Source organism: Wasmannia auropunctata, unplaced genomic scaffold (genome assembly GCF_000956235.1).
Source record: "Wasmannia auropunctata unplaced genomic scaffold, wasmannia.A_1.0 LD335737.1, whole genome shotgun sequence".
NCBI classification, from domain to species: domain Eukaryota; kingdom Metazoa; phylum Arthropoda; class Insecta; order Hymenoptera; family Formicidae; genus Wasmannia; species Wasmannia auropunctata.
Window position 1 is genome coordinate 999587 of NW_012027153.1, and position 21370 is coordinate 1020956.

At 32.9% G+C, this 21370-nt stretch overlaps 4 protein-coding genes across 10 annotated transcripts; all 4 read left to right on the plus strand.

Annotated features, from left to right (window-relative positions):
* Positions 1-280: 280 nt before the first annotated feature.
* LOC105456199 (mitochondrial basic amino acids transporter-like) lies at positions 281-4977 on the plus strand. 2 transcript variants are annotated; one of them, XM_011700067.1, is made up of 4 exons: positions 281-519; positions 1023-1274; positions 1899-2026; positions 2881-4977. In XM_011700067.1, exons 2-4 carry the CDS (start codon positions 1235-1237, stop codon positions 4015-4017), a joined length of 1305 nt encoding a protein of 434 aa, XP_011698369.1. In that variant the 5' UTR covers positions 281-519; positions 1023-1234; the 3' UTR covers positions 4018-4977. The 2 variants fall into 2 exon arrangements, with proteins under 2 accessions (XP_011698369.1, XP_011698370.1); XM_011700068.1 differs by lacking the exons at positions 281-519; positions 1023-1274 and adding an exon at positions 2512-2662 and having other exon boundaries at positions 1942-2026.
* LOC105456197 (kelch-like protein 10) lies at positions 4052-9858 on the plus strand. Of its 6 annotated transcripts, none has more exons than XM_011700062.1 (10): positions 4054-4701; positions 4773-5057; positions 5372-5698; positions 5950-6265; positions 6381-6833; positions 7146-7315; positions 7632-7801; positions 8145-8303; positions 8501-8705; positions 8923-9858. In XM_011700062.1, the coding sequence occupies exons 3-10, from the start codon at positions 5472-5474 to the stop codon at positions 9167-9169; spliced, it is 1947 nt and encodes a 648-aa protein (XP_011698364.1). In that variant the 5' UTR covers positions 4054-4701; positions 4773-5057; positions 5372-5471; the 3' UTR covers positions 9170-9858. The 6 variants fall into 6 exon arrangements, with proteins under 6 accessions (XP_011698366.1, XP_011698368.1, XP_011698367.1 ...); XM_011700063.1 differs by having other exon boundaries at positions 4054-4641; XM_011700064.1 differs by having other exon boundaries at positions 4052-5057; positions 7146-7280; positions 7612-7801.
* Positions 9859-10559: 701 nt separating this feature from the next.
* LOC105456201 (vacuolar protein sorting-associated protein 54) lies at positions 10560-17764 on the plus strand. The gene is made up of 13 exons (XM_011700070.1): positions 10560-11071; positions 11334-11712; positions 11820-11922; positions 12341-12504; positions 12613-12812; positions 13226-13411; positions 13527-13653; positions 13759-14013; positions 14553-14978; positions 15090-15370; positions 15436-15653; positions 15783-15999; positions 16073-17764. The coding sequence occupies exons 1-13, from the start codon at positions 10974-10976 to the stop codon at positions 16332-16334; spliced, it is 2916 nt and encodes a 971-aa protein (XP_011698372.1). The 5' UTR covers positions 10560-10973; the 3' UTR covers positions 16335-17764.
* Positions 17765-18162: 398 nt separating this feature from the next.
* On the plus strand, positions 18163-21341 carry LOC105456200 (cytoplasmic dynein 2 light intermediate chain 1). Its single transcript, XM_011700069.1, has 8 exons — positions 18163-18482; positions 18793-18910; positions 18979-19080; positions 19360-19686; positions 20002-20159; positions 20295-20538; positions 20658-20800; positions 21283-21341. Exons 1-7 carry the CDS (start codon positions 18466-18468, stop codon positions 20727-20729), a joined length of 1038 nt encoding a protein of 345 aa, XP_011698371.1. The 5' UTR covers positions 18163-18465; the 3' UTR covers positions 20730-20800; positions 21283-21341.
* The last annotated feature ends 29 nt before the right edge of the window (positions 21342-21370 follow it).

Sequence of the window (21370 nt, forward strand, 5' to 3'; positions counted from 1 at the left end):
CGACTCAGTCACACACACACACACACACACACACACACACACACACACGTATATGATTGTATCGTTAGATTGCATACATTATTTAAACATTTTGTTCTTGTTTTATCTTTATAATGACCAAAATAATCTGTGTTATTATCTATCATGTTATTGGTTACAGTAATCACGTAAACACGTGCAGTATGCAAATGGTGCCAATATAAAATGAAATATATGTATTCTGAACATTATTGAGACCCGATCAGTCTTATCGTGGAATGTTTGACCTGTGCTTCGCTCGGTCACGTTGGTAGCTTATGGCGGATGTATAAATGTTACTAACATTTTTCAACAATATTTAGCACACTGTTACAACTGTGACATTTGTGTGAGCATGTCAGTGGTCTGATAATGCAAACAGTGATCTGTGCACCAAGAAGAAGCTGGAAGAAATATCGATTTCAGTAAGAAAGAAGATTCGATGAAGGAAGCATGCAGAACGATTATCTTCGTTTAGAAGTTGCGTACATGTGATTTGTGGTAAGATACAAACGAAAGAGTGATTTGCGTCAGAATTTATTTGGCCATTGTTAGATAAGTGAAGTTCTTCGTCCGATAAAAACTATGTACAGCTTTGGGTGAAGTAGTGTTATTTAAAACAGATTATTATATGTAAAAGTACAATTACCGTGATGTTTCTAATTTAATTGGTAGTGCAGTTAGATATTATTTTTATATTCCTTCATAAATTAGTTTAAAACACAGTTGGAAAAAGTATAAAAAAGAAGGAATATAAAAATAACATCTAACACTACTAAATTAAAAAGAAACATCAGGATAATTGTACTTTTACTTTACAAATCATTTAATATTATTTAAAACATTTAAAATTAAATACTGTGTTTAATAAAAAATAAATAATATTTAATAACGTTTAAAAAATAAATTATAAAACGGCGTTCAACATTGATAATAATAATATTTCTATAAAATACTCTTTGGCTGGTTTTAAATTTTCTTATTGTTATCTCCTTGTTTTACAGGCGTAAACGAATGTTGTTTTGTTTGAAGTTTAATTTAAAGGAATTAGTTATCAATCTTTCATGGATTCGAATTTATTGGCCTCTATAATTAACCGATCTACAACTTGTACTATCTTCAATGTATACTTGAATGGAGCGAGATTTGAAGACGAGCCTTACAGAAGCAGACGATATTGCAAGTGGAAGGTCATTGTAGATAATACAGGGCAAAGATGGCTTGCTCGCTTGATTTCTTTGCTGGATTTTTGGGAGGTAAAATTTTGTACAAATTAAATTAATTTACTTACATCTTTTTAAAATTTTAATTATGTTTCTCTTTCAGTGTTTTTATATAATTTATATTATTATCTGCAAAATTATAAAAAATTGCTTTTAAAACTCATCGTTTGCTTGATAAAAACATTCAACCGAGTTGATAGAAATAAAAATTATCATTTTTTTTTCATGATATGTACTTGAGTTGTTTAAATTAAAAAATGCTACTGTGTTAATAAAAGTTGAAATTATCATTTGTTTTTTATGATATCTATACGAGTTCTTTAAATGGCAATAATAAAAAACAATTATTTTATCGTATGACTTGTTTATCACGGATTAAGACTAACACATTTAGAAACAATTTTATAATGACCTGTTTTATCAAACTTACGCAAATGAAAATTTCGCTAATATCAGTTTATGTTTTCGTTAGCTTGTTATATCGTTAGTTAAAAGAATCTGTTGCCAAATCATTATCGTTTAATCATTTAATCTTTTTATTGCGTTAATTTATTACGTAAGTTTTGCGCAAATATGTAAAATGTGTACACGTGTCACGTTAATATTTATAAAACAAATTTTATTTTAGTGTAATAAAGTCCATTTTATAAATTTCAGGATGTGCCGGTATTATGGTGGGATATCCTTTGGATACAGTCAAGGTCCACATGCAGACTCAAGACTGCCGAAATCCAAAATATCGTGGCACGTGGGATTGTTTGCGCTCCATACTCGCAAAAGAATCGGTATTTATAAAAAGTTATAGAACCATGTTAAAATAAACTGGACTTAAAGTTTAGTCGCTTTCATATTTGCAAACAAAATCTATTAATATTAAAAAATAAAAATTAGTAATAGAGCAATATATGAGTACGGCACGTTATTTAGTGCGCATAAAATTCAACATAAAATGATTTAATAATGCAATATATTAATTTATTCCCTTCATGCAGACGAACTTTAAGGGATATATGAATTGTTATTAATTTATTTACTTCCATTCTTTGTCACGCGAACAACCTTTTTATTTAATGATTTTTCTCGATGTTTGATATTCATTGTGTCAATATCTTAACGAAACATTCAACTATATGACTGCGATTTTTATCTATTTGATTTCTTTTATATCTACATTTCTTTAACCTCATATAATATCGCTTGTCTCAGATGAGTTTTACGTGCTATGAAATTTGATTTCTATTGCAATTTTAAAATTTAACTAAATTCACAGGCCTTGGCTTTAATTTGGACAAGTCACTGACAAAAAACAGACTGATTAATTCAAAATGGAGCAGAGTAACGATTCGACCCGTACTCATGCAGGAGCTTGAGATTACATTCCGTTATCGACGATGATTTTGATGAAGATAGCCCAAAATGAGGTCTGAAACGTTTGAAGATTATAGAAGAATCATTTGCAAGTTTCAAATATATATTACTTTATTTAATCATTTTATGTTGAATTTTATGCGCACTAAGTGCCGCGCGGTGCTCTCTCATTGCCCTATTATTGATTGTTATTTTTTAATTTTAAAAAAGTCCTTTATATTTTTTGTAATTTTCATTAATATTTATTAATATTCATTTACTTTTTGTGCAGGTGAGTGGTCTTTATAAAGGAATGACTTCGCCAATCGCAGGGGTGGCTGTGGTGAACGCCATCATCTTCGGTGTTTACGGATCTACTCAGCGGAGCCTGTCCGAGCCTGATCGATTGTCATCGTATTTCCTGGCTGGTGCGTCTGCCGGGCTTGCTCAAACCCCCGTCTCAAGTCCAATAGAGTTAGCAAAAACGCGTCTGCAATTGCAATCCACCGGCCAAGGTAACTTTCGAGGACCGATGCAGTGCTTGAGGAGCATCTATAGGCAGGAGGGTTATCGTGGCGTCTTTAAGGGTCTAGGTATTACATTCCTCAGGGAAGGACCGAGCTTCGGCGTGTACTTTGTGACCTACGAGATGCTGACCAAAACGTCCTCGAAGCAACCGATTTCGACGCTTCACATATTGCTGGCCGGGGGGCTCGCTGGCACAGCTTCTTGGGTGATTTCTTATCCCATCGACGTCATCAAGTCGCGCATACAGGCGGAAAGTAGTAATCGTTACTCTGGAGCTTTGGACTGCCTCAAAAAATCTGTACGCGCCGAAGGATACAGCTGCTTGTACCGGGGTTTGAATTCGACGATCCTGCGAGCGTTTCCGACGAACGCAGCGACTTTCGCTGTGGTCACGTGGACGTTCCGATTATTCGGTGAGCAGCCGAACGAGGCACCGACGAAGGTGGAGGATGTCGCGTCGAAAACCTCGATGCAGACGAAAACTCGTACGGCGAAAGGATATGAATCCTTCGCCAGTAAGTGGAACGTGTTCTTCGACGGTATTTCGAGAAGTAGCGGTTTCGTCACTCCGTCGTACTCCGTCGAAACGATGTTGCCGATCAGCAGACTGATGCCGGATAACAGCGTCTGCTTCGTCCACAACTGCAGACAATCGAATTGTAAGCACGATGCGTTGAAGAACGAAAAGAAGAATACATCCGAGGGTTGGGAGGAGAGAAAAAGAAAATTGAGAAACGACGAAGAAGCTGAGGAGGACGAACATGCTGAGGAGAAAAAGGATTGTCGCAACGTTAAGACGGCCATAAACACATGTACTTGTAATCTGCAACGCGTACTTGGTGTCTCAAATCTGGATAATATACTCGACGTCACTGCAGTCGATGAAGTCTTTAACACGTGATGTGTATTTTTAGTGCAATATGGTGTGCAAGAAAGGAACATAATATTCATTTAAACAGATTTTTCCTTCATAACTAATTTAATTAATGATGAATGCATATATATATATAAATATGTATATCACAAGACAACGCACAAGATGGATGAGTAGTTTAACTGAGGAACGTTCCATTGACGTAAAATGGAGTCCCATACTATGTCTATGGAATGTTTTTACGTTAAGAGGTGAAGTTGGATTTGGATTAACATTACAAACTCTCACTAGGAGAACGTATATACCTTCAATTCAATCGAAGTAATTGAGTAAGCAGAAAAATAATTATAAATTTTAAAATGTGCATATATTATATATTAATCTGCTTGGCGTAGATGCGCTTATAATGAAATTTATAACGGAAAATGTGTGTTTCTATCCTCTTTCTGTTGTTTTATTGCAGCTGCTTGATTCAATCAATATTCATCAAACATCAAAACTGTCATGTTTTATACATTTTTATAATCTCTGTTGATTTGTATCCTTAAAATGAATTAACGCAATTATTACCAAGCTCGCTATGAAGCAGGAACAGAAGGGTCAGAAGAATCTCTTTTGTCAAGCAGCAGTCTTTGATTGATTGGCGGACATGTAAGACCACATGTCACAGCCAGACGCGACATTTATTCGCTTTTAAAATCATACAAAATAGTTTGTATCCCATTTACAATCTCCACACCGATTTCATTTCCCCCCTTCACACTCTACCCGCGTTTTTTCAGTCTACGAATTGGCCCTCGATCCTTCCCCGCCCACGTGTCAAAATTTTGACACATTCCAAATTCCCAGCACATATGAACACACACGGCAGCACATTTCAGACATTGCTAATTGTTCTCAGCAATTAATCGCGAACAGGATTTTATTGTAACCTCGTTTTCACTCCAAATCGACAAAATTATCAAGTTATAAATTGTAGTCACCAAACTTGCGTCAAGATTAATACAATTTGTTAACCTCCCGCGCGATCCCTCTAAATTTTCAGGAAACAATTATTCTTCTATTGAGTAAGTATTGAGCCAAATTAATAAATGTATAGTATATATGATTTTTTTTAATCTAGCGTTTTAATATAGACAAATTTTGAAACAATTAAAATATATTTGTATTTATAATATTATATATACTTAACCAATACAATTTAGTAATTTATTTTGAACAATATATCTTGTATTTTATTTTATTATTCAGCATTAGCCTAATTTTAAATTATTAATCAAGTAATTTTAATGTTAAATGGTCTAACATTTCTGCGTAGTTTTTCATCATTCGCTATATTACAATATACGTTAGATTTAATATTTATTGATTGTTTTTATAGGTTCTTTTTGAAAAAATCAAAAATTTATCAAACTGTTTAAATGTTGTGATTCATCGTTATCGTCGCGGGAACTAAACTCTTTAACCATTCAAATTTTGATATGGATGCAGAGCCAACAACCAGTAATAAAAAAAACGAAAAATACAATACAAATAATCAACGTTTGATAGCCGAAAGTGGTGGCCGTTGTATGAGCACACAAGCGATGCAATCGCTCTATGATTTCCGACAGAATAATTTGCTTTGCGATGCAATATTGAGATTAGAAGATGGTGGTGTCTTCCCTATTCATCGAGCTATACTTTCGGCATGCAGTTCTTATTTCAGGTTTAATTTTAATCGTCATATTCGGTCTGGATTTCATATTAAATTATTTTGTAAATTTATTACATCCAAAATGATTAATTAAATAATAAAGTTATATTAATATTTTATAAGAATAAATAAAAAATATTTAATTATTTATTACTCAGACTTATTAGATTACAAATTTCTTTGTAATAAAATTATTAATAAATATTACATAATAAATACACACGTTGAATGTTACAATCATTATTGGTTAATTAATTTTACAGGACATTATTTACAACTACATTGCATTCTCGTGAAAAAACTGATGTCCTTCTGCCAGGTGTGACAAGCCCAATGATGAATCTCCTGCTGGAATATGCATATTTACGATCCATTGACGTGAATCGTGAAAATGTGTGCGAATTGCTGACCACCGCGGATTATTTGAGCATTGTAGGTGTGCTCGATCTGTGCTGCGATTATCTAAGAGATAATTTAGCGCCGGAAAATTGTATAGGAGTGATGAGATTCGCCCGCCAACATTTCTGTAAGAAGCTAGAAAATGACGCTTACCGTTTCATCGTAGGACACTTTGTCGAGGTGCGATTAGCATAATATAACTCATCTGTATCATTTTATAATCTAATCGTTTCGTCTGTATCATTTTATAATCTATCCTTTTATATAATCTCTCGTTTCTCTTGATTTACATTAGGTGTCGCAGAGAAGTGAAGAAATTTTACATTTACCTATCGAAGAACTGAAGCCGTTGGTCGGCGCCGATGAATTAAATGTTAAAAGCGAGCAGACAGTTTGGGAGCTAGTTTTGAGATGGATAAATCACGATCCGGAATCGAGAAAAGATTATATTGTCGATCTAATGAAAAACATCAGACTCGGTCTCTTGGATACGCAGTTCTTTCTGGAGAACGTCAAAGATCATTCTTACGTCGTTGGCAACGATGCGTGCAGACCCATTATTATCGAAACTTTGAAATTTTTGTATGACTTAGAAATGATTACTCAGAAAGATGGAGAAGTACCAACGCCGGAAATTGCGCGACCCAGAGTCCCGCATGAGATTCTGTTCGCCATCGGTGGATGGAGCGGTGGCTCTCCGACAAATTACATCGAGACATATGACACGAGAGCAGATCGATGGATTCCGGTAGTATTAGATACTTTACAGCTTCCTTCGAACGTCATTTAAGCAATTTTAATAAACCTTGGACATTGCATTACGAGGTTAGAATTTTTTTTTATTTGTTATTATTTGTACGTAGTAATAGAAAAACAAATTGAAAAATAATATAAAAATGTACATATTAATTATTATTTATTTCCATAAAAAAGAAATCAATTGAACGATCGAAATAGCTCCTCATTATTCCTGAACCGCCACAATAAAATTGAAGAAAATGTCTGTTTTATTTAAATGAAGTTCTAACAATTTATTTGTATAAAATCTTGAGTCTTTTAGATCGAGGAAACAGATCCGACTGGTCCGCGAGCTTATCATGGACTTGCAGTAGTTGGTTTTGATATTTATGTCATCGGAGGATTTGACGGCGTTGATTACTTCAACAGTTGCCGTTGCTTTAACGCGGTGACCAAGGTGTGGCGAGAGGTTGCTCCCATGAACGCTAGAAGGTCGAATATATTTCAAAGGGGCTAGTCACTAGTTCTGATTTGAACAGTTTAAATTTTATTGCTGATTTATTTATAATAGAGACAGTTAAAAAAATTATATTAAAACGCAAGACACATATTTATGTTATTATATCTTTAAATATATATTTGCTAATTATATTAACAGTAATAAGGTATGTACGATAAACTGAAGAAAATTATGTAAAGCATAAGAAAAATTGCATATAAACAGATACAAACCAAAGTTTAGTGACTAGCTCCTTGATAATATCATTAGCAATGAAAGCTCGCATCAGAATTTTTTCATCTGTCGCAGGTGTTATGTTAGCGTGGCAGTCTTAAATAATTTGGTTTACGCAATGGGAGGATATGACGGATATCATCGGCAAAAAACGGCGGAACGTTACAATTACAAGACAAATCAGTGGTCTCTTATTGCGTCGATGAACGTGCAAAGATCTGACGCAAGTGCAACGACATTAAATGGTACCATTTCTTAATAAACATACTCTATTCCTTTTTTCTCCTATATGTATCGGACAACATAATTAATCTTTCTATTAATAAACGTTGAATTTTTTAAGTGTCCTATAATATAAGTATTATAAAAATAAGTATCTTATAGTAAGGTAAACTTTTTAACAACATATGATAATAATTTCTGTGTAAAAGCAAAATAAGATATAAGTAATTTTGAAATGTATATTAAGAGAGAACGAGAATACGTAAACCATAAATTTTTTAAATGCCTGCGCGAATCAATCATTTCTGTTATATTATATGAAAAACATTATAATACTTATTGCTAAATTTTTTATGTGCGCTTCAGATAAGATATATATTACGGGTGGTTTCGATGGACATGACTGTATGAATACGGCCGAGGTATATGATCCAAGCACCAACCAGTGGACAATGATAACAGCAATGAGGTCACGTAGGAGCGGTGTATCGTGCATATCTTATCACGGCTGTGTTTATGTTATTGGTATTAAGACATGTACATACTTATTTCAAAAGAAATTTTATTACGGCATTTGCGCTATTTACGCATAATTTATGAAATATACATATAAAGCTGAATTAATTTCTTAATTATGCACTTCTCTCATAATTGTTTCTTTCATTGAAATATTATTTTACACTATTATTCTGATTAATTTTGAGAAAATTATGTTTACAAAGGAGGCTTCAATGGAATATCGAGAATGTGCAGTGGGGAAAAATATAAGCCTTCTACGAACAGCTGGAGCCATATTCCCGATATGTATAATCCGCGTAGCAATTTCGCCATTGAAGTCATCGATGACATGATTTTTGCTATCGGCGGTTTCAATGGTGTTACGACCACGTACCAGGTGGAATGTTACGACGAGAAAACAAACGAGTGGTAATCAATTCTTCGTATCAACCACTTTTATTATTGGGTTATGAAATTTATATGATAAAATAATACAGCTAATGCTAAAAATAGCTGCGCATTTAGTGGCAGCGATGTAATAAATGACCGTAATAAAAATCTCAGTTTGATAATAAATTAACAATTTACCAAGCATTTATGCCATATCTCTCGACAATTTTATTTATTTCTGCAACTTTAAACATAGGTATGAGGCGACAGACATGAATATATGCAGATCGGCACTTTCGGCCTGCGTGATTATGGGTCTTCCAAACGTATACGACTATATTCACAAGCACCGTGAGCGTCTGATGGAGGAAAAACGCCAGAAATTACTGGCTCATGAAGTACGTCGGAGTCAGCATCAGCAACAGCAACAGGAGCAGCAGCAGACGAGGCAAACTTCGCAAATTGGCCAAATCATACCGACACCACCACCTCTACCACGCTAATAAATGAGAACGATAATGATAATAAGCGGAATTTCTAAAACCAAATATCATTTATTATGTAAATCAGTCATGTAACATCTGTTTCACATTGAATTGTGATGTAAATTTTGGATCATTGCCAGACGTGATAGCAATCAGACGAATGAAGGTCGACCTGTCAATAGCACAGAGATAGCTGGTTTATATATTTGGCAAAGACTACTTTTGTCTACTCACGAAGAGAATATTTTATTATATTTGTATAATTTTCAGACTGCTATTTTACCCATATTTGTTAAATTTAATCTTTTTTGATACTGCAGGTATTTCTATTGAATCTTTTTGCGATTTTACACGTGCTATACAATGCCATCTCGAGTAATTAAATTAATTGAGATAAACGGTAAAATAATTTATTCTTTTCTGAAGGATAATGTATCGATTTAATTATTTCAATAATAATAACAGAATGGTACTGCAAATTAGAATAATTGCAGATGTGCATATAAAAAGTGTAAACGAAAAGAATAAGCTAAGAAATTTAAAAAAATAATATAAAATATTATGAAATAATTTTGTGATAAACATAAAGAGAAATTGTTCGCGTAAGAAATGTTTATTTGACGTTTCTTAAATACGACGTTGTATAAGCGATTGCGTGCAGCATTGCCGCATGTAATAGAAAATAAAATTGCATCAACTTAATTGTACAAAAGTGTTATTCATATTTATTTATAACACATTTACTGATCACGCAAGCGAAAGTTGATTATAGAACTTGAATTGCTGCTTAATAATATAATTTAATAATATAATAACATTAAAAATTTATTTTTTAAATTAAGCTAATAATTATTATACTGTTTATTCTTTTATTCTTTTTTTTATTAGTCTACCTTTTTTCAATTAATATTTACCAAAGATATAATTTCTTAAATATGAGACATATTATTTCATTAAATATAAAACAGTTAACTAAAATTACAATTGCATGCAATATATTATTTTCAAAAGTCATTATCCTTTATTACTTCAAAAGTCGTAATCCTTTAATATTTCTCAGTAACTAGAAAAGTAAATAAATGACTGTATTATTATTAAATAAAACTATTTACGTATTTAAATCCACTATTAAATAATCTGTATAATGCAATTCATTTAATTAAAATTATTGAATAAAAAAGTATATCAATTAAATTTAACATTGCTTGCATTGTCAGTGGTTACGGATATAATTGTACTGTTTGCTCAATATTTGAGATAATGACCGCATCTTTTGCAACGACCTGTAGACAGGGAAGACCGAAGTAACATAGGACGGAAAGTGTCGGCAAGCAAGCCGCCTTTGATCCACACGCCCTCTGAAGAAGCGAATCTAAGTAAAATTCACCTGTCAGCCTGTTTCAGGCCATCCAGTTCAGTCTGTGCGTGTTCGCTGGTGACGCGTGTCTACAGGGTAATTAGAAAAACGCACTCGTGCTGCGAAATGTGAATTGTGAGTCATCAAATGTGCGCGCCGCATTGAAGCAGATGACGCATTGAAGCACTGACACGCTCTAAACGCCGACTGTTTATAAATAATTAAATTTCATTTAGCGATGGGGAGCATGTGCGAGATAGTAGGCTACCTTCGCTACGCCGGTTGTCCCGTTCCTGAGTTGGCCAACGTGTGTATCGTAAAACGCGTGTACTTGTGAGCGAGGACGTGTAATCGCTAAGCGGCCGTACGTTCAAAGACGGAGGAACCGTAGTGCTCCGGGTTGAAATAGTGCTCCGAAACGCGTCTGTCAACGCCGCAATGGTGAGCTGAGGTGATACAGGGGCAATGGCGAAAGTCGCGAGAGGGTCCGACTCGGTGCCCACGGTTTTGCTGTGCGAACATTGCAGTAATCAGACATTTAAGCAAATTCAAGACTTCGTTAGGTGGGTCCATCTGCTTAACGTCGAGCAGTTGCTCTACTCCGGTTTCAAGGATTTCATTTCAAGGCAGCACTTTTTTTCTGAATTTCAAAAATGACACAAGCATCTATTTCTTCTCAATAATAATATATTATATAAATGTTATGTAAATGCTTCAAAGCAACATTAGTGAAGCATTTTAGAAGACACATGCTATTTTAATAAGCTGTCGCAATAGTTTTCATATGTATAATATGACGACGCATTATTTTACAATTTGTTTTAGGCACTTGAGAGAACAGCATTGTTCTAGAGAAGGTGGATCTTTCGTATGCCTCTATGCGTATAATGGGGTATGCACTAGTCTTCCCGTGGAAGGTGTTTCTGACAAGGATTATGTAGCGCACGCCATGAAGCACGCAATTATGCAACAGCAACGAAAAAGCAATGGCCAGTTATCCGAGGCAGGATCGTCGTGGACCGTGTATTCCGCTGCGCAAAATCTACCTGCTGTCCTAAACGATCCGTTTAAAGGAAAACAGAGTAACTTTCTAACTCGCACTTGGGGAGATGGATTCGTGGAAAAAGTGGACATTCCGAAAAGTCCGTATCTTCCTGAGATCACGATGCAACATTTCGAAATGTATCTGAAAAAAATAGCAAGGGTAATTTTTCATGAGCCATTACATTTCCTTAATAAATATTGTTCTTAACAATATACAATATGTTTACAGTGTTAGCAATAATCTGTATTTTATAATTGTTCTTTCAGAGATATCGGAAACATTCGCGTATGAATTCGAACGCCAACAGGCCAACTACTCCGAATGAATTGCTCCAAAATTTCCCTAACCTTAAGAAAGTGAAGTCATTGGGTAAAATTCTCTAATATTTATATTATAAAAGATACTAATTAGAAATTAAATTTAGTAATGAGAATATAAACGTAAAAGAAGAATTTATATCTTTGCAAAAAAATAAGTTTAGATTCTATCTTTTTGTGTGCAGCGTATGCTTTTCTCTTTACTAATTAATTTTAATTATTAAAGAATTAATATATTTTTATTACATATTTATTAAGTTAAAATCTAAGTTTAATTAGAAATTCAGATATATTATACATTTACACGTAAGCATAACTTGACGTTTCTTAAGTTTTATTAAATAATTTTATTTTAAATTTTGATTAGTGATATAACCTTATAGTGATTTTTTCAAATTTTTTTTTTAGTTATAAAATATAATATAATTTTTTCGCCATTGAAAACTGCAATATATTTTTTCTTGTTTTAGATCGACTGCAGTTTGATTTAGCTAATATTCCAAAGATTTTCTTAGTTCCAAACCTAGATCTTTCGCAAAAAGATAACTTTGATGCTGTGTTTCCATTTGCGAAAGATGGCCTCTTAACTGAAGATTGCAATATTGTTCTGCACGTGAAGCAAATGCAAGAGAAGGTATGATTATAAACGTAAGAAAAGAACGTGTGAAAGTTTATAAATCTTATTGACATTGAGAGTTTAATATTTAATATTTGTTGTTAAATCATATAAAATATGTTGCAGCTTAGTCATTATCTGGACGTTGTGGAAGTTCGAATAGCGGAACAAGTCGCGTCGAAATCTCAAGCCTTTTTCCATGCAATGACATCTCATGATGTGCTTATGGAACAACTCACTCAAACTATTACGGTTTTAAAAGCACTTAGGAAAAATATTCACCAAGTCGATAAACATCTAGTCAAGAATTCTTTAGAAATTTTACGGTAAATTTATATATGACATATCAGTCATTTGTTTGAAAAAATGTACTAGTATTTCTTAAAGAAACATGAAAATTAAGCAAAGAAAACAGGAATATTAATTGATAACGCAAATTCATCTTAACTGTTGTTGCATCTGCGTCGAAATTATAAGATTGATATCGCATTTGCGTTAAATTATGATTAATCAACTGTTTTTTTTATCTAACTGTTATTAAATCTAAGATTATAATGAAGCATTCTGTTTGTCTTAGATAAGTATTCTTTTAGTTCTCCGTGTATACGACATGTGCGAAACATGATTATCACAGGAGATAATATTTTAGTGCTCGTTCAGGATTTCCGGATCCGGTGCGGATGCAACGACATATATTTAATTTTACACATTTGGCTTGATATATGTTCTTTTTATTTAGCTTGGAACGCGCTAGGTCTAATAGATTATTGGTACAAGAAAAATTGAAGCTCATGGCAACTGTGCATCAAAGTCAACCCATGATACAATTACTGTTGTCTACACCAGATTACGTTGCGGCATTAGACCTTATTTCTACGACGCAAGAGATTCTCTTGCAGGAACTGAACGGAATACATAGTTTTAGGTAAACAGAAATTCTGAAGAAATTATTTTTATGCTTTATTATTCGTCTGCAATTTTATTGATAAAAAAAATTGCCGAAACATTTCAAATTATTGCACGTTTATATGATTTTTTAGACATTTAAGTTCTCAACTAACCGAAATGGAGAAGCTTGTGGACAAGATGCTGTCGACTGAATTTCAAAGATACGCAACGGCGGATCTCAATAGACCGTTAGGTAGCGAGAATACCGTCATAGACGGCGTAAGTACATATTTTCTAACGCATTGTATCCTTAGTGTGTAGCGAACAAATCTCCGTACATCTTTTATCCCAGTGAGATCACTTAATCATGTCTTTAACAAACAGGATAAACTGGTCTCCATAATTTCTGGCCTACTACGTCAGAAACATTTTCAATTTGTGGATACATATAAAGAGGAAGCTGTGACCACTGTAAGAGCCTTAACGAAGCAACGGGTGATAGAGGCTTTGGCGGCGAGTGATTGTTGCAGCGATCAGCAAGCGGCAGCTCTCGAAGTGGGAGGTCTCTCTTTGACGGAAAGATTAACTCTGCTCCACAATACTATACAGTCTTTTACATTTCTTCTATTACGAGTTAAGGTATATAATTTAATAAAGTTATATCCTACAGCCTTGTTTATAAAGCACTCAATTTAATATATTTTCTTAGAAAAGAGTGGTAATAAAAGCCAGAGGAGAGCTATCAAAATATTACGATTATTATAAAAATAAATATTATTTTTTAAATAAAATTGTCTTTAATTTATTTTTCGTTAGCTACAGAATGTTTACTTCAATTTGTGAGATTACGCCAATTTATGGGAGTGCCTTATACTTATGGTCAAGGCCATAATATTCTTCTTTACTATCTCTCTTTCTTTTGCCTATTATTAATTGCAGATTTTTAATAGAAAATATTTTGGTGTAACTTTGAGCATGATATTAAAGTTTCTGAAATTGATTACCACTACAAATACAAACATTTTTTTACCTGTTTTAAAAGTAATTCCAATTATTAACATTTTGAAATTGTAATAGTCACTATTTATTTTTACATTGTGTCTGATTGTGGAATATTTAGTATACATAAAACATTATATATGTGTGTGTCATATATAATAATTAAATGCTCTTATTAGGCAGTTCATGATGTAATGAGAGACACCGCGGACTTATCAGCGGGACGTTTATGCGACGGCACGTTTGATGAATCAGTACCTGATCGATTACTGACTCGAGAAGAGCATTCGCGAGTGATTACTAAACTCAATGATATGATTACCTCAATATGCGATTATTGCCACGAGCGAATGGGAAATCTACTTTCAGCTGGGACAAATGAGAAGGAAAAATTCCACAACGATAAGGACAAGATAATTGCCGATGTTTCGCAGAATAAGCTAGAGGACAAAGAATGTCAAACGTGGAACGATAAGGGCTCTTGGTTGAGTGATAGAGCAACAACCGCTCAAGTTTGCCAATTAGCTAGTATGGTCGAGGAGTTCACGTACGCTTGCGAAAAACTTTGCGGCAAACAATGCACTGCGTTACGATCGGCATTTAAAGTAATTATCGTTTTTTGTGCAAGTCATGTCATTTAAAATTTACTTACTCGGTTGTCAAATGGAGTGACTCTTCTGTCGGTGTGCAATTCACGATGTTTTTTTTTTTTACAGGCGCAAGCGAGTAAATTCGTACAGCGCTTTCATAATGAACGCAAAACCAAGCTGACGTTACTATTGGAATCCGAAAGATGGAAGCAAGCCGATGTGCCATTAGAGTTTCAATCGTTGGTGACATATGTACACGAGAAAAAGTGTTTCCCGCTTAAAATACCCACGTGCGAGGACGGCACGAAGAATGAGAGCGTGGAGAATTTTATCATGGTTGGCGATGAAAAATTCGCTGTTGTCGGAACTGCTCTGATGCTTATGCAGATGATACACGAGTACTGCAGGTAAAGCTATATAAATTACGAAGCGTCGCTCGCAAGCCTCGAGTAACACATTGATTTGCTTTTAGGACTGGCACCGAATTAGTCGCCCTGTCTGGAACCATAGGAAGGCAACTAGCCGAACTGTTGAGACATTGCAATTCGCGATGCTGTCAACTAGTACTGGGCGCGGGCGCGATGGAAGTTGCGGGCTTGAAGACCATCACGAGCACGATCCTCGTATTAGCGGCGCGAAGTCTTAAGCTTATATTGTGGTTTATGCCTTTTGTGAAGGCACACTTTCAAAGTAATTTAACACGCTCAAATCTTTATGTTCAATATAATTAAATAATACACAAATAATATACAAAGCAAAAATGTCAAGTCAAATACGTAAAGATTTATTTAATATCGTATATACGTACTTAATATTCAGCACTCACGGAACAAAATCCAAGCCGAGGACTCATTGGCACATCTGGTATCAGCGGAGGAGTAGCTCTGTTGGATAGCGTCGAAAGAGATATTCGCGCACATGTTCGTGAAATCGAAGGAAAAATCCTCATTATCGTGGATAATCTATTAGGCAAGCAAATATCTAAGTGGACAGCAAGACCTCCCGTGCCATCCAAATCTTTCAGAAATATTTCTAGGTAAATGTTCAAGTAATATCTATTATAATTTTTAATTTCCTTGCCTTTCAAAATTTTTTATTCTTATTTGCAGTTATCTAATGAAACTTCACGAAGCCGTCTCTGGAATTTTGCCTACCATCGAAGTACAATCCCTTTATCGTACCGTAAATTCGTCATTCAAGGAGAAGCTTCGAGAGCAGCTGGTTATGATGAATATAGTAAATAATGGTGGCCCGCAGCACGGCGTGGTTACGTCGGAGCTTACGTTTTATCTTGAAGCCTTAAGAAAATTAAAGGTTCTACCGAGCGAAGAGTTAAATGACAATTGGATGAGTGACATATGGACCAGATAACATGCAGAGCGCGTGATATACTGCATTATAGAGGCAATGAAATATTATAGAAAGAGATGACTAAAAAAAAAATCTGTACATTCGTCTTCCTTTGTATTATTTATTATATTCTAAATATGAAACATGTGGTGACACAAGGTTCAATGGATTTCGAGAAAGAGAAATATCGGTCGAATTAAATTTTGAACATTATGAGCATTTTGAATAATTATTGATAAATTATTATGTTACAGGCAGATTGCGATATAATTTTGCTAGTTTAGTGTGAGAAGAAATAAAGTAAACAAGATATTTCTACGAAATGGATATTCAGTATCTCGAAGTCTCGAAGAAAGAATTTGACAAACACTAATTATAATTAGCTGATCTTGTATTGAGCCAAACAATATTAATTCCTTTTAATGAGTATTATTGCTCATGTTTAAAACTATAGTTTTATGGAAATATTAGATAATGTTATAATGTCAATATATTGACCTCCCTTTCAAGTTTTACCGACCAGTGTTCAAACAAAATGGCAGTAGAATATATATACATATATATGTATATGTACATATATATCTATATATACTATCATGTAGATATAGTTACAGAAATTTTAAGAATATTATTTTTCAAAACAAATTAACAAAAAGATTGCAGAAAGAAACAGCTATTTATTTACTTGTAATTTCACATTACATTTCGCAGACGTTTCGGCATAAGATGGTGTTATAATAGGACCAAATGTAGTAACTTGTAAGTTTTTTGTATGATACTGTGCGTGCAGTGTTTTTGAAGTTATTTGTTTCTTTAAAAGATATTTTGTTTATAATAAAGTTTCATAAGAGTAATTAGATTCAACCAAAATGTGTGGAATACAATATAAGTGACATACAAATTAAACTAAAAAAAATGAACAAATGTTTTAATTACTATGTATCTATTATGTAAATCAAATTGTGCATTGATTATATAAATCAAAATTTAAAGTAGCAATATACGGCCGCATCTAAGAGAAATTATAACAAAAATGTATGCGATATTTGCCAGTCTCAGTTCTGTAGGAAAAAAAATGCATAATATATAACAATAATGTTTTCCGTAACTGATTTATAACAATGCAATTCTTGTGTAATTTGTTAGTTATGATAATTGTACATGGAAGACAATGTGTTTTTCTAATTGTAAAAACATTTTCGGCTACTACTTTAGAAACTACCTGCACCCGCATATATATATATATATGTAATAATAATTTATAAAATGTTGAATATTGTCGTGAATTGTAAGATGCATTCCATTCCTGATTTTATCTAGTCCAAGTTGTACATATGCAAGGAGGATTACATTAAAAAAATAATTGATTTAATTTATATATAAATTTGTAAAATACGCGCGTTATATGCGCGTTATGATCCAATGGAAATGTATTAAAGTTTTGTTGCAAAGCTCTGGAAACATTTTTTATATTACAACAAACAAGTCGAAACTGAATGAAAATGTTCAGAGTTGCAGATTATTACTGACAAGAGGATAAAGATTTTTTTCCCAATGAAGATTCCTAATAAAGATTTTTTTTTACCAAAACTGAAGACCCTTTGTTAGATTATCGCGCATAATATAGATGAAACGTTAAATTGCAGACAAGTGATTAATGTAGATGTATATTATTATGTTTCGTACTATCGTGCATAATGTATTCTGAACATTAACATAAAAGATAAGAAATTAATGACACTACAACTGAATACGGTTATAATATTGTTTATTTAAATAAACTGCTTCTATAAAATGTCTATCAAATTTTGTATAATTCAAGACTGGATATTAATAAGAACGAATTATTTATTACCCATCTCTAAACAGTCATATCGAAAACAGATGTGCTCTATTGCACTATGTTATACATGAAAAAGCTCTTACGCTGCTTACGCATAATGCGTATTTATACATTTATCTATAGTAATTTACAAATTTATGTCATACGGAAGTGGTGAAAACTCTGCAAATAGGCGCTCACCAATCACTGGCTTCGTCTCCATGGTGATAGAAAGTAAAACATATCCATAACCTGAAGAAACATGGAATTGTGCGTATAGAACTACAGTCCTCGAATGTCCTCGATATCAATCTTTGTGTTTTAAAAACAATGTCTACAGAAAATCGGTGATTAATTTATTATAGATATATATCAAAAAACGTTGTAGCTTTGTAAAAAAAACATGTATTAATATATATTATTACATAATTATAATCTTAAGCTATTAATGAATAATATTTATAAAAATACTTTTCATCATTTACTAATTTTGAAATTATAATTAATAAATAATGTGAAAAAAAGAAATCTATCCGTAATTATTTAATACAGATATAATTTAGTAAATTTAATTATCTATCTTCTTTATTTATTTATGGTAACTAACATCGTACGTTTTTAATATATAAATTAATTAAGCCAGAATTAACTTTCTAGTGAGGAGTCTATGCGAGAAACTGCATTACGGCTCGCCGTAGAAGAAGAAAACAGACGAAAGACTGATCCAAATGAAACTCACGAACGATCCATTATTATCCTTGGCAGCAAGGGGGTTGTAAGTGATGAAATTAGGAGTGAACTGTACCAACGCGACGTACTTTGCATTTTCAATTGCATTTGTAGGGCAAAACAACAATAGTGTATCGATTTCTTGAAAAAGACGAAAGACCAAAACCGACTATAGCGATGGATTATTCATTTGGTCGCAAAACTGTGAAAAGTTTAGTAAGTGCCGACTGTATATGAGTGGCGATTATATTTATTTACCTTTCTACGAGAATATGTTTAAGTGACAAATTTTCATTTCTTTGCACTGAGAAATCATAAATTTAAAATTGCATAATGTTAGTTTCAAATTTTACAAATAAATTTATTTTCACACAAAATTATTTAGCAATAATTGTAATATTTTTTATAATTAAGATGTTAATATATTTGTTAACTACATCAAAATTTTAGCTAAGTTATTACTAAATTAAATTTCTAACTAGTATATTCCTGCAGGTGAAAAATATAGTGCATGTATGGGAAGTGGGCTACTTGGCTTCCTCTTTGGTATCTGTTGCAATGACAGGATCCACATTAACACATTCTCCTCATCACACTGTGATATTAATAATGCTAGATTTATCGCGACCAGAGGAATTATGGTCTTCCTTCGAGGAGGCCCTTTCCGTAATACGAAATGGTTTGAAAATGAGTTACGACTCTAACACGATTCAAGAATTACAGGATAAAAGGGCAGCAGATAGAAAAAAAGAATTGGAACGTGGAGTGGATCCATTTTTAATGAAGATATGCATTATAGGTGGACGATATGATGAATTTAAGGTATTTAATATAATTCATATATATATATTGCAAAGGGAGCGAAAGAAAATATATTTTTTGCATTATAAATAGTAAAGATAAAATACAAAAAATCTTACTGTAATTTTAATTACAGATACTAATTGCTATACGGTCGATAATATTGTAGAAAATGAAAATGTTTTAATTAATTAAATTTTAAAAGTGTATATGTAAATTATTAAAATTATTTTCCAGTAATCTTAGAATATTCTAAAAGACAATAGTATTAGTTTGTAACATTTTAAACAATTTATTTTAATACAATCTCTTTTTGTGTATTAACTTCTGTAATAGGAATTTGATTCGAGTAAAAAGGAATTTATCGGGAAGATTCTAAGAGCGATAGCTCATAATTTGGGTGCAAGCCTTTATTATTATTCTTCTAAAGATAAATTTCTCATACGAAGACTTAAAGATTTATTATCTCATTATGGATTTGGTTCTCCATTTACGTAAGTTCTTTGACAAAATTTTGTATGTAATATGTATGATTTATTAAGTTTTAATGTTTACCGCGAGCTTGTCTATTTTATAAATTATGTTTGTGATTAATCTCACTGTGTTTTTATACCAAAATCAAACGCAAGGGAGGATAAGTGCACGGATTATGAGAAGCCGTTAATGATGCCGGCGGGCATGGATTCCTTCGGACGGATCGATTTGCAATTCCCTCAAACGAGACCCTCGGCAATTTTAGACACTATCAAACAAATCTACGTTTCACGTATACCGCAAGTGTCGAGAAGCGACGAAAGTGCTTTGGAGGATCCCAGTAACGACCCTAACTTTAATGAGCCTATTATCGATAGACTGAGAATGCAGCGAGAAGAGGTATACGTTTGTTTAATAGTCATTAACTTTGTTTAATGGTTAATAAATGTTGGCTTGTTTAGGAGATTAGTTAATTTTAGGGATTACATAAGTAAACTAAATGGATTATTTTCTTTCAGGAGATCAGCGTACTGCTGAATGACATGATGGAAGGCCGTATGCCGAAAATCCCTGTGCCTGATCCAATTTAGAAAGTACAAATATTTTCGTTATGTATCCGTTGTGATTTTAAAGCAGTAAGCGAAAGTAGATAGTTTATCTGGTAATTTATGCTATATCTTCTACGTAAGCCATAATATATAGAATTAATAAAGAATTATTCGATGCACAATTATGTTGATAATAGGATTTTTTAAGATTATAATACATCGAAGTTATCTCACTCACTTAAAATTTACGTAAAGATAAGCGAAGCAAAACAAACTGTCACTAGCTTTGTTTTTTGAGATAAACTGATAAGAAAGAATTTGTAATAATAGTAGCTTTCTCCTTAAAACAAAAAAGAAAGAGAAAAATAATAAATATTTAAAGATCAGATAAATATATTTCATTAATAATTTCATATATCTTTTTTGAAATTTTATTACAAGAGACATTTTAAAAGTACTTGCAGGAGAGGAAATAAGATCGTTTTTTAAATGTTGAATTGTCTGTACTTTATCGACGACTAATTTTCTTCTTATTATATGTTCCTCGTTTTTGTACATTTCTTTTATATATATTTTTTGAAATTTACTTTTACAGAACTAACAATACGAAAAGGATGTAGAAGAAATCCTTTGGCATTTTATTTCAATGTTGTTTCTGAAGAAAAGTAACACGTTTTAGAAAC

Bases quoted from the DNA above. Each gene is read 5' to 3' on its own strand.
- LOC105456200 (XM_011700069.1), top strand. The intron at 18,911-18,978 runs GTAAGTGATGAA...TTGCATTTGTAG, and splicing joins TCCTTGGCAGCAAGGGGGTT to GGCAAAACAACAATAGTGTA. The intron at 19,081-19,359 runs GTAAGTGCCGAC...ATATTCCTGCAG, and splicing joins GCAAAACTGTGAAAAGTTTA to GTGAAAAATATAGTGCATGT.
- LOC105456201 (XM_011700070.1), top strand. From the start codon at position 10,974: ATGGCGAAAGTCGCGAGAGGGTCCGACTCGGTGCCCACGGTTTTGCTG. The intron at 12,505-12,612 runs GTATGATTATAA...AATATGTTGCAG, and splicing joins TGAAGCAAATGCAAGAGAAG to CTTAGTCATTATCTGGACGT. The intron at 16,000-16,072 runs GTAAATGTTCAA...TCTTATTTGCAG, and splicing joins TCTTTCAGAAATATTTCTAG to TTATCTAATGAAACTTCACG.
- LOC105456199 (XM_011700067.1), top strand. From the start codon at position 1,235: ATGGCTTGCTCGCTTGATTTCTTTGCTGGATTTTTGGGAG. The intron at 1,275-1,898 runs GTAAAATTTTGT...TATAAATTTCAG, and splicing joins CTTTGCTGGATTTTTGGGAG to GATGTGCCGGTATTATGGTG. The intron at 2,027-2,880 runs GTATTTATAAAA...CTTTTTGTGCAG, and splicing joins CCATACTCGCAAAAGAATCG to GTGAGTGGTCTTTATAAAGG.
- LOC105456197 (XM_011700061.1), top strand. From the start codon at position 5,472: ATGGATGCAGAGCCAACAACCAGTAATAAAAAAAACGAAAAATACAAT. The intron at 6,834-7,145 runs GTAGTATTAGAT...TGAGTCTTTTAG, and splicing joins GAGCAGATCGATGGATTCCG to ATCGAGGAAACAGATCCGAC. The intron at 7,316-7,631 runs GTCGAATATATT...CATCTGTCGCAG, and splicing joins GCTCCCATGAACGCTAGAAG to GTGTTATGTTAGCGTGGCAG.